The sequence below is a fragment of the Quercus robur genome, chromosome 8 (genome assembly GCF_932294415.1).
Source record: "Quercus robur chromosome 8, dhQueRobu3.1, whole genome shotgun sequence".
Taxonomy (NCBI): Eukaryota; Viridiplantae; Streptophyta; class Magnoliopsida; order Fagales; family Fagaceae; genus Quercus; species Quercus robur.
Window position 1 is genome coordinate 52,522,432 of NC_065541.1, and position 11,493 is coordinate 52,533,924.

Sequence of the window (11,493 nt, forward strand, 5' to 3'; positions counted from 1 at the left end):
TATTACAGTGTTTTTAGTTTTTAGTTTTTAATTTTAGTAAAATAAGTCCTATTTAAACAGAGCTAAAAGATAAAAACCACTTTTCTTTTGTATAATAATTTAATAGGGTGCTTCTTCTTTTATTGTCGTCATTGATTACGTCTAGAGAGGGAGGGAGATTTCCATACGAAAAGCAAACATTACTAGAAGAGTGGGGCACACGTCACCCACCATACATCTCTCCATCTGTTCAGGGTATGGGTGTCAATGTTCGACCTAACCCACGAACACGACACAAACCCGACACGGGTTTTTTCGGGTTAGGGTTGGACCTTAATGGGTTTGGGTCATAAACGGGTTGACTCGAAAACGACACAATAAGAAACGTGTTATAAGTGGGTCAACCCGCATAACCCGCAATAGACACGTTTGACACGCCAATTTATTTGTGTCAACCCGAAATGACCCACTTAACACAACTCGTTTAACTCATTTAATAAATAAATATTTATTTTATTTTAGATTTGTCAAATACCTTTTATATCCAACATATATTTTAAATTTAAAAAGAAAAGTGAGTAATTACAAAAATTTACAAGAGATATAATTGGAAATTGAAACTTTACAAATCCTAGAACTACTAATACTTTTTTTTATGTTTTTTTTGGCATAGAACTTGCACAAATAAAATTGGATGAGCTTGTGGAAGATGTTATGAATTTGAACATCAACAAAGAATTTATGGATGATAATTGTGGTCATAGTCAGGATTAGTCTACTGTTTACTCAAATTCTTTAAATATTGATACTTAGCATTTGACGAGTTCCAAGGATATTATATATATATATTTTTTAACTATGTTATTTTATTTTTGTTAAACTTAGTTATTTTGAATTTGGGTTGAAGTGTATGCACTTCTTTTAGAGTGTAAAGAACTTATTTTCTAGATGAATATTATATTTTTGTTGAACTATATTATTTTGAATGTGAGTTGAAGACTTGAAGTGTATGCACTATTTTTTGGGATGTAAAAAAAATTATTTCTAGATGTATGTTATATTTAATATTATGCAGGTTGAAATAGGTTGTGTTACATTCGTGTCAACCCAACACGACTCGTTTATTAAGCGTGTCAAATGGGTTGGGTCAGGTCAACCCGCCTTATTAACAGGTCGGGTTAGGGTTTAAAAATCATGACACGATTATTAAATGGGTCGGGTTAGGGTTGAACCATTTAGTCGAATACCCCTACCTTGACACGACACGAACCCGACACGCTAACCCAAATTGACACCCCTAGTTCAGGGTATCCGAATCTTGTTTCTTTCATTACTTTATTTAATATCCTTCGCCATTTAGCTACCACCTTAGGTTGTTTGTTTCTTTTTTTTTTTTTTTTTTTTTTTCACTTACTTCCCTGCACTCACGCAAAACTTTGGGACCTGAAATATCAATGTCATCCTTTTTTTTTTTTTTTTTTTCATCTCATCATGCCATAATAACTACCACATGCATAAAAAATTTCCCTTTCAAACATTTCTCACAACACAAAATTTGTGGTAAATTTAAGTTTGATAATTTTTTTTTTTCCATCTCATCATGCTATGTCTACATCCACAACATTTTTCACAACACTTTATAACAAATCATTTGTTGTAAATTATTATTAATTCTAATTTAAACTTACCAATGAAATCGCATTTTTACTTAACAATTACAACTTATAACAACCTACAGCTTATGATTTGTTGCAAAAATATTGTAAATATAGTATTTCTCTTGTGAAAATGTTAAAACATCTTGTTGTTGTCATAATATATTCACAATTGCTAAAGTGTCAATTCTTTACAAGTTAAAACAAAATTATAAAGACATTATGAAAATATTGTACCATTCTATTGTGTTTCTAGATTTTTTTTTTTTTTTTTTTTTGGTTTAGTTAATTTTGTTGAGCCAAAATTCACTGCTTCACATACAATTCTCTTGAGTATACTTTTTGTATTTTTTATTGTATTTTTATATTTATGCACCATTTTATGTGAAAACACAATTTTATATGAAAGAAAAAAAAATACTTAGGATTAAAACATTTTTCATCCTTTTTGTTTGGGGTAGTTCATACTTCCTTCTTAAACTTTAAAATCAAGCAATTTTTCCATTAATATTTTGGAAAATAGCAAATATGTCATATTGTTATTCTCTCAGTTAAACCCTAATGAAAGCTTACGATTCTTAAAATATATCAATTGTGTAATGTCTAAAATATTCCCACTAAATTTTAACATCCCAAAAATTTTCTTCACATATTTTGAGTATTAGATGATAATAATGCTTAGAAAGTTTAAATTGTGATATAAGATGTTTTATTTATTACCTAGAGAACATTGATTTTCTAGGTTTAAATCTTCGAAACTTTTAATTTATGTAATGGAAAATTCAATAACACATGCCTTTTGTTATCTTCTTCTTCCTTTTTTTTTTTTTTTTTTTTTTTTAATGCCTAAAATGGGTGTTCATTAAAAACTAAGCTAAACATTGCACCTAGACTCATGTAGAATGATAAAGAAAAAGGTATGAATGACAAAATTTTTATTGTGTATGGTTGAAGGTATTTGATGAAGAGTTTCAGTTGTAGCATATAAAATCATTTATTACAAAAATTTTAATATTGTGATAATGTCTTAGCAAAAATCAATTGCTTATTATTGGGAAATGATGATATTCATTATCATACTTAGAAGTTTTTAGTGAGTAGATATTGCTTTTAGCAAATAAGTACTAAGAAACTATTATAATAAAATAAATATTCATATGTTAAATAACTACTATAATTTTGTGTGTGATTAACTATTAAAATTTTTATACAAATAAAATTAATTTTATATGACATACATTTTGTATGTATATAGTTTCATACTTCTTCAAATAAAAATTTTGTTTTAATTTTTTTACTTAAGACATAGTGCGTGCAGGACTAGTCTTAAATAAAAGGAAATTCAGTTTGTTTTATGTGAGAGATGTTCACGAGTGGATTGAATATATTGCATTATTGCCCCATAAGAGCACTCATAGCAATGGTGCTAAATAGTTATATTGCTAAAATTATAACTATTTAGCACCACTAATCACAAAAGTAGAGCTGCAGTAGTAAAGGTAAAGCAAAAAAACTTAGCTTCTCAGTTACAGTGCACATCTAAAGATAGATGTGCATTGTAGCTCAAAGGTATAAAAATATATATATTTTTAATTGGATTCTCTCTCTTCTTTTATTAAATTAAGCCTTTCTCTCTCCTTCTTTCTTTTTCACATTCACTCTTTCTTCTTCACCGAACCAAACCTAGCACTTCTTCCTTTCAAAAAAAAAAAATTTGTTCCTTCCTCCAGCCTTTTTTTCTCTATTTTTTCTTTCTACTTCACATTTCTTCTTCACTGAACCCAGCCCTTCTCTTCTCCACCTTCATTTTTTTATTTCTTTCTTCCTCCAACTCCTCACCACTCCTTAGCCACTGCCCTCCAAGTCGCCAATGACCCAAGTCCTAATCCATTGCTGACACAAGTCCCAAGCCATTGGCAACCCAAGCTTGGTGGTGGTGGTTTTTTTTTTTTTTTTTTTTAATCAGAGTTGTGGGTGGTGGTTGTTGAGGTGGGTTTGTGGTGGTGGTGGTGGGTTGTTGATTGGGTTGTGTTTGTGGTCTGTGTTCGTGGTTGTGGTGCGTTGTCCCAAGCCATTACTGTGGGCGGTTGCTGTGGCGGTGGCGGTGGTGGTGGTGTGGGTTTTTTTTGTTGGTTGTCCCTGGGTTTTTTTGTTGCTAGATTTGTGGGTTTGTTGAATTTTGGTTGTTTTTATGTGTTATTTTGGTTGGTTTTTGAGATGATTTTGTTGAAATTTGACGGATTTAGGTTGTGTTAATGGTTCCCTGTGGACAATGGGGGTGGTTGTGGGTGGTAGTGGAGGTGGCTGGGGTTTTGGGTTTGCTTATTGTTCTTCAAAATCTTCAGATGATCGGTTTGTGGTGTTTTTTTTGGCCATGGGGTGTATTATTTTATTGTAATAGATATATTATTTTATTGTGATGTTTATATTATTTTATTGTATTGAAAGCTAAAATAGATTCACTGCTGCCGGATGTTTTGTAAAATGAGTAGGTAAAATAGATAAAGTGACTTTTTATGGTGCCAAATAGCTAAAAAAATAGCTTCATTGCTGTGGATGCTCTAAAAATGACTGGGTTGCCAAAAGTAACTTTGTCTTTTGCTTTTGATAATTTTTTAATTTGTAATTTTTTTTTTTTTTTTTGGTTGATAATGCCTGAGTGATTGGTGGAAGAAGTAGTCTTTGGATTTTGTTTTAGGTAAGCCTGGAGGACACAAATGTTGACATCATAGGTGAGGTATGATGTGCACTTAAATGCTTCTTCTACGTTCTACCTCAAAAAATAATATAAAAAAGAATGCTTCTTCTCTGTGGTTTTCGACCACAAATTATACTATTAGTCAACTGCTTTTAGTCGATTATGTCCCCATCTTCAATTATTGGTGGTGAAAGATAAACTACTTATGATGCATTTGGATTGAGGGGGAGGGAGGGAGAGGAGAGTAAAGTAGAGTAGATTTAGACTGCGTTTGGTTCTATGTAAAATGTTTTCCGAGTGTAAAATAATTTCAACTAAAAATATTTTCGAAAAGGAAAATATTTTCAATTGTTTGTTTGTGCTTTGAAAAACTTGCTGGAAAAATATTTTTAGCGTTTGGTGCATGTAAAAACCTATTTTCAAAAAACCAACAACCACAATCACCATCATAAACCAAGCCACCACCGGCCACTACAAACCCAGCCACCATCATCTACCACATAACCAATTAATTAATCTGAAAACCTATTTTCAAAATCAAAACCCATTAATCTCAAAATCAATATCAAAACCATCTACCAAAACCCATAATCCACCACCATTGAAACCGACAAACCACCATAGCCAACGATCCACCACCCCCAATCGACCACCATCAATGCTTAAACTCACCCCCACCCCACCACCATTGAAACCCATGAATCACCCCAACCACCAATCCTCTAAAACCCAAGCAAAAATGTTATTTTACAATAAATAATATATATATATATATATATATATATATATTTAAGGCAACGACGGCATGGGTGGAAGAAGGATGGGTATGAGTGAGAGAGAGGACGGAGGTGAAGTAGATGAGAAACTACCTTCACTGGCAGAGGGGCTTGTAGGCACGACAGTGAGGCCGTGGGTCGGGGATTGGGATGTGGTGAAAGCAGGGTGGGTTTAGTTGGGTTCATCGAAGGAGCTGAGGCGGCATGATAAGATCGACGATGGGTTTGAACGGCGTGATCAGACCGACGGGGCCGTGGGTCGAGGATTGCATCTAGGCTTCACCAATGATAGCTCTCTCCGTCCTTCGGCTTGGGCTCGGTGTGAGTGATGAGAGTGAGTGAGGAGAGAAATTTTCTGAGGAGAGTGGAAATGGTTTGAAGGTAAAATGAGAGTGTAAAATGATTTACGGGTGTGGGGTGGGTATTTTATGGTCAACGGAAATGATTTTCCGTTTGACCAAATTTTCCATGCACAACCAAACATACGGTAAGGTGTAAATTGTTTTCCTAAATCCATTTTCAACCAAAACAAACGCAGCCTTAACTTAAAATTAGTATATTTTCTGTCATCTTTACTCTACTCCCCTCCACTTTCTCTCATTCCCCCCTCCATCTAAATGGGCCCATAGTAAGACTTTTTCTCATTGTCATTGCTTGCGGATGCAGGCAATTTATCAAATCACATAAATTCTTATGTTTACTATTTTGCATTTGTTGATTTATTTTTGTTTCTACTGTTGCACAACATATGGTATCAGTGCAAGGTCAGCGTTTTTATATCTTTGTTACAGTAAAAGATGATGAGCACCAAATTCTTTTCTTTTTTGCTGAAAATTCATATATAAGGACAACCAGTGCAATTCATCTCAACGTAGGTGATAAGAGGCCATTCACAAATCATTTAAATTGATATAAACCAAATATATATTAGTATATTTTTTAAAGATCTCATCCATTATAACTTCGCTTTGTTCTGTTTTGCTTGTTGTGCTCTGCACCACTCATGCCATTCCACTCTTTTACAACACCCATAGGGCTCCCAACTCTGTGGCCGATTAACAAATATGAGCCACCTCCAACAATTTTGTTGTTTTCATTTAGGGGGGTAAGTAATTCAATTCTATTTACTGTGATCTTTTAGTTAGACTCCCTTTGTCTTATAAAAAAAAGTCAAACTAAAAGATAAGTTCCCTTGGTCAAATTATTAGTAAAAGATAAGTTCCCTTAGTCAAACTAAAAAAGTCAAATACTATTGCAGAAATTATTATCAAGGGAACTCCTTGAACACTTTCTTCTTTTGAATTGTCAAATTTGTACAGCCACACTCATCACTGTATCACATTGATTTTTCAGACCAGCACAATTGGGAAAAAAACAACTATTGTCTAATTCTGAAATAAATACATTGAAAAGAACTTATATCTAGAAGATCATGATCCCAAAAATATCTGATGCATTCCAAGTTGAGAAGCCAAAGGTACAATGCCTTGTATTCCAAGCTACTAGTCATTTCTTATACATTCTAGCGGATTGACCATTAGATATGGTCATACGAGAGACAATTCAAGAGAAACACAACAAAAGCCAAAGAAAAGCATAGCAAAAAAAAAAAAATCAAAATAAATGTAAGAGAGAATAGGGGTGAAAGACAACCAAAATGTTAATAGACATGTCCTCATAGCCACCTTGCAGCTAGCATTTGAACCTTAGTCAAATTTGTTGGAAACATTTTAAAGTGTCCGTCAAGCTACTAAGTTCTTAGATTTTGTTTAACTATGGTTAGTGATACACAATCATACAAAGACTTTACTACTATAAGCTGCCTTTCATAGGCAGGTATGGCTAGCAATACAAGGGGTCGTTTGGTATGGCATTTAAGCAACAGTTTTTAGTTTTTAAACAACATTACATGTATTTTTACACATTTTTTCACCCACACATATTTTCAAAAAATACAAACAACATTACTAAAATAACGTTACCAAACGGCAATGTTGGTTTGTTTTGCAATTATAAAGTGCTTTGACCCACTAAAAAAGTGCTTTAAGGACTCTTAACACTAAAAAAACAACTTTAAGGTTAATTGAACACTTTGGAGCTTATAAAAGCTCATGCATGCCAATGCCAAGAATGTAAACATTATTCAGTATTCACCAAAATTGGCCAACAGGCCCAACACTAAAAATAGTTAAGAACTTTACCATTGAAGCTCTATATCGCAAAAACTCTAATAGTTATAACTCTATTTTCTACATGAAAGCCAAATGGACACAAAAGACAACATTACTAATTCGTTTAACTCTCATACTCTCTCTCTCTCTCTCTCTCTCTCTCTCTCTCTAAAAGATAATATCAGCTCCCTTTCATCATGAAGCAGGAAACCTCTTTCTTTCTTTTTCTTTTTCTTCCTTTTTATTTGATATTTATTTTTGTTGAGTGTAAACACCATTGAAAACAACAGGATGCTTCTCTCAAAAGAAGAAGAACAATGGTATGCAAGAAATTATCTTGATATCTCCCTTTTCTAAGTATACTCAAATGCTGAGTTTGTTTCTTCATTTTTTTTCCCTCACTTATTTGTAAAATTATTAGTACTTCAGGAAAGTTGACATTAGTAAGATTGCATTGTGCAAACCATATATTTCACATGACATAAAAAGTTACTAGCTTATATTCTGGCATCAAAATCCCAAATTGGTGTTATTAAGTTCACCATCAAGGTCTTACGTAAATTAGAGAGAACACACTCAAATTCAAAACTTACAATCCATGTGGTTTTATAATCCATCCAAATAAATGGGTTGTCTTCAATCAGAAAGGAGACACTTCTTGCTGAACAAAAAAGAGGCCAGAAGGACTGCCATCAGGCAGCTGTGCTAACCTCACAGGACTTGCAGCACCTTCTTCAACAGGTAAGATGCCAGTGTTGCGATTTATATCTGTTTTGACAAAGCCAGGGCAGACACAATTGATGCAGAAGCCAGGGTACTTTTTGGCTATAATTCTTGTGTAGGCATTCATGGCTGCTTTTGAGACTGTATAGGCAGAAAGAAAAGTAGGCCAGCCTTTGGCTTCCAGTGAACCTTCTTTATAATCCTTTAGAAATTCCTCTATTACTTCATCCACTTTCTCTTCTGTAAGGTTTTCATCATCACATAGCACTCTTTTAGCCCATTCATTTGGGATGTTCTGAAACATGACAAGAAATATTTTTAAATGTTGTTGACAATAAAAAAATAAGGTAAATTCTTTCTAGGAATACTATTACAAATTCAATATGGATACAAGATCTTAATCTCTGCTGGAGTGAACAAGATGGGAAAAAAATGTATAATAAGATTCCTAACCATTTTAGAAGAAGACCTGAATCACAATAAATTGTTGGAAAAGTGTTCCATAATCAACTAAGGAAAACAAGCAGGGTCATCCAATGTTTAATGGGAAGGGCATTGTCTGCTGATATTATGGTATACACCTCTCTGTCTCTCTCGCTCTTGTTTCTTAAGTAAAGTTATCCAAGCCAAAGAGTGATAGAGTGGAAAAATGTGTCACTTCTGTCATTGTTCTAAAATGAACTCATTAGCAATAATTTGGCTTGGTTGGCTCAGCTTGATCAACTAGTGAGAGGAGTTGATATAAATTTGGTTCGTATCCCACTCATTTTAAGCCAGTCTAACCTTCAAATTGAGTCATCTGCTCTATGGCTAACTTGCCTGAGCTTCAAGCCTACCAAACTACTGTCAAACTCAACCAAGTTTCTTACCAAGGGGCGCACTGACAATGTATTTATATAGAAGGATTTTGTTACTTCCATACCTTTAGTTGACCTGCGGAGGATGAAACGTTAACAATCCTTGGTGAATTTGACAATTGGAGGAGAGGAATGAGTGCTTCAGCTGTTCTTTTAGCTCCATAGTAGTTAGTTTTCAAGCATTCTTCTGCTAACTCATAAGTTTGAATCAGTTTATGCTGAACAATTCCATCTCCTTCCTGCAGCAGTAAAAAACACTCAATCCACTTGGTAACTATCACCAAATACTTCCAAGCCCAAGGTAGAATGATACAATCTACTGAACTTTAATATACAAAACAGAACAAAAATACCATAGCTTTAACGTAAATATCCTACCCCTTGATCATAAAAGAAAAGTAACTCTAAATTCAAAAAGCCTAAGTGGCAAAGAAATATAATCCTAATTTTTGGCCTAAATAGGCATCATGTTAAGCTATAAAACAGAGCACTTATAGATACTAATTTTTCCAAGGAACAATACGGGTATGAAAGATTTTTCTTTTTGAACCTCCCCAATGGTCTTTGGCATCGCATGAAAGATATAGAAGCATTCCCAATGTTAGTTCTTTGCTCAATCTGATTATGCTGCACTGCCTATGTTAATTCCCTATGTTAGTTCTTATTTCTAAATTAACAATGATCTCAAAGTAAATTACATGAAGAAGTCCAACTATGACGTCAAAAGTGAAAACAAACTGCACAAGACACTTGCAACTGTTGTAAATTAAACTTTTTGCCAAAGGTGCATATATATATATGAATTTCAAGCCCACCTGTATTCTGCTTCAAAGACAAATCCATCCATAAAATACTTACCCCACCATCAGAATCGAATTTGACTCCAACAATCCCTGCATTGTTCACCTGCACATAGTTTCAACACTACATGACTAATTTTGTTTACATCGAACAGGAATTGGATTTGAGCACAGGGAACGTTATTTAATCTGTCAGGTTATCACATCAATGAATTTCATTAACGGAAAACTTGTCCTCAAATCTTATCCATTCTGTACATTATCCACTGAATTAAAATATGATGAATCCCACAAGCTCTATCATATCTGGTAGATATGAGATTATAGACTAAGACTATAGTTGATTTTTTTATCATATGGAATTTGAGTAATTTTGTTTCACAATAACATGGGAAGTTATGGAATAATTTTATAATAATATTATTATTCTGCTTCTCTTAAAAGAAAAACTAAGCTGCTGTCATTTGTTATTTTATAATCAGTATTAATAATATTAAAAATAAAAATAGCAATAAATTATTATTATATTATTATAAAAAGGAAAAAAGATAAAAGCACCAAAAGCAAATTGATCACGATGATGGCTTAAAAATATAACTCAGACATTAAGATCAAACTTTAAACAATTTAGGGTTTCAAAGAGAATTAATTTCAAGATGAATGATATCCAAATTAAAGAGATAGAAATCTATAAAGAAATTAGCTTAGAATCATACCAAGATATCAAGTTTCCCGAACTGGGTTTTGATGAAATCTGCCAAAGAAGTAATGGAGGCAGGGTCAGCCACATCAAGCTGATGAAAAAGCACATTATCAGAGAGAGCAGAGTCTTTCAGTTTCCCAAGAGCTTCAAGACCCTTCTTCTCATCTCTTCCTGTTAGCACCACTACGAACCCATTTGAAGCCAACTGTCTAACTGTTTCAAATCCAATCCCCTTATTTGCTCCTGTAACTACTGCAAACCTGAAAACAACAACAACATGATCACATGCAAAAAAGAGAGAGATGGGTGTTATGTTTGCGGTTAGAAGATGTGATGGAAATTCAGTATAGACCATAGAGACACCATGGAAGGAGTTTAGGACTACCTCTTTGCTTCTTCAGCCATTTGGTAATTTGGTATGAGTAAGTAATGTGTGTCAGTTTCGGACTTCAAAAGAATATGGGTAGACGTGGCAAAACGGTTGGTTTCGGGCCGGGTCAATCAGGTTTACAGGTTAAACGGCTCGCTGGTCAAAGCATGTCATTTTTAAATGGGTTAATTGAGTTGCGGTAAACCTGTATTTTTCAAACAAATTTTTTTTTTTTTCAATTACAAAAACAAATTAATGACAACTTGTCTAAAGAGAATGAATAAAATCAATTAAGCAAATGAATTGCATTTAATGCCACTTGTTAATATCCTTTCAATTCTGATAGTTTTGAGCATGACAAAAATTATTTATAGTCATAAATTTATGATGGAAAAAGTCTTAAATGTTAATAGTTCACTATCAAAATGTATATAATTACAAGTTTACATCTTCAAAAAGAGATAAATCTTAAAACAAACAAAACAAGTAAACTAGCAAAGTAGCAAGTTATCGGTCTTCTTAAATGCACATGTTCTTGTTGCATTTAAAATAATAGTAAAGTTAGATTACTTAAAAAGATAAACTAAACAAAAAAAAGATTTAAAAATAAACATAAAATATTAAATAAAAAAGAATAAGTAAATGTTTTATAAGAATTACACCTCAATCTCAATCTACTCAACGTTGATAACAGATTCAGCACTGCAAATATTCATACTTACAAATTATTGCTCAGCTAAATGAGGTTTTTTTTTTTTTTT

General features: G+C 33.2%; 2 protein-coding genes across 5 annotated transcripts in view; both read right to left on the minus strand.

The window, feature by feature from the left end:
- The window catches only part of LOC126696965 ((+)-neomenthol dehydrogenase-like), a 33,067-nt gene extending 22,223 nt beyond the window's left edge, over positions 1-10,844 (minus strand). The window contains exon 1 of one of the 3 annotated variants that reach the window (XM_050393745.1): positions 10,748-10,844. In XM_050393745.1, the coding sequence (XP_050249702.1) occupies positions 10,748-10,767 (20 nt within the window). In that variant the 5' untranslated portion in view covers positions 10,768-10,844. Of the gene's footprint in view, positions 1-10,622 lie in introns of all 3 variants that reach the window. The other 2 variants (XM_050393746.1, XM_050393742.1) reach the window with 2 other exon arrangements.
- On the minus strand, positions 7,757-10,844 carry LOC126696973 ((+)-neomenthol dehydrogenase-like). Of its 2 annotated transcripts, XM_050393753.1 has the most exons (5): positions 10,748-10,844; positions 10,376-10,622; positions 9,718-9,765; positions 8,925-9,098; positions 7,757-8,297 (listed from the first exon to the last, which is right to left on the minus strand). In XM_050393753.1, the coding sequence occupies exons 1-5, from the start codon at positions 10,765-10,767 to the stop codon at positions 7,920-7,922; spliced, it is 867 nt and encodes a 288-aa protein (XP_050249710.1). In that variant the 5' UTR covers positions 10,768-10,844; the 3' UTR covers positions 7,757-7,919. The 2 variants fall into 2 exon arrangements, with proteins under 2 accessions (XP_050249710.1, XP_050249712.1); XM_050393755.1 differs by lacking the exon at positions 9,718-9,765.
- Positions 10,845-11,493: the final 649 nt, after the last annotated feature.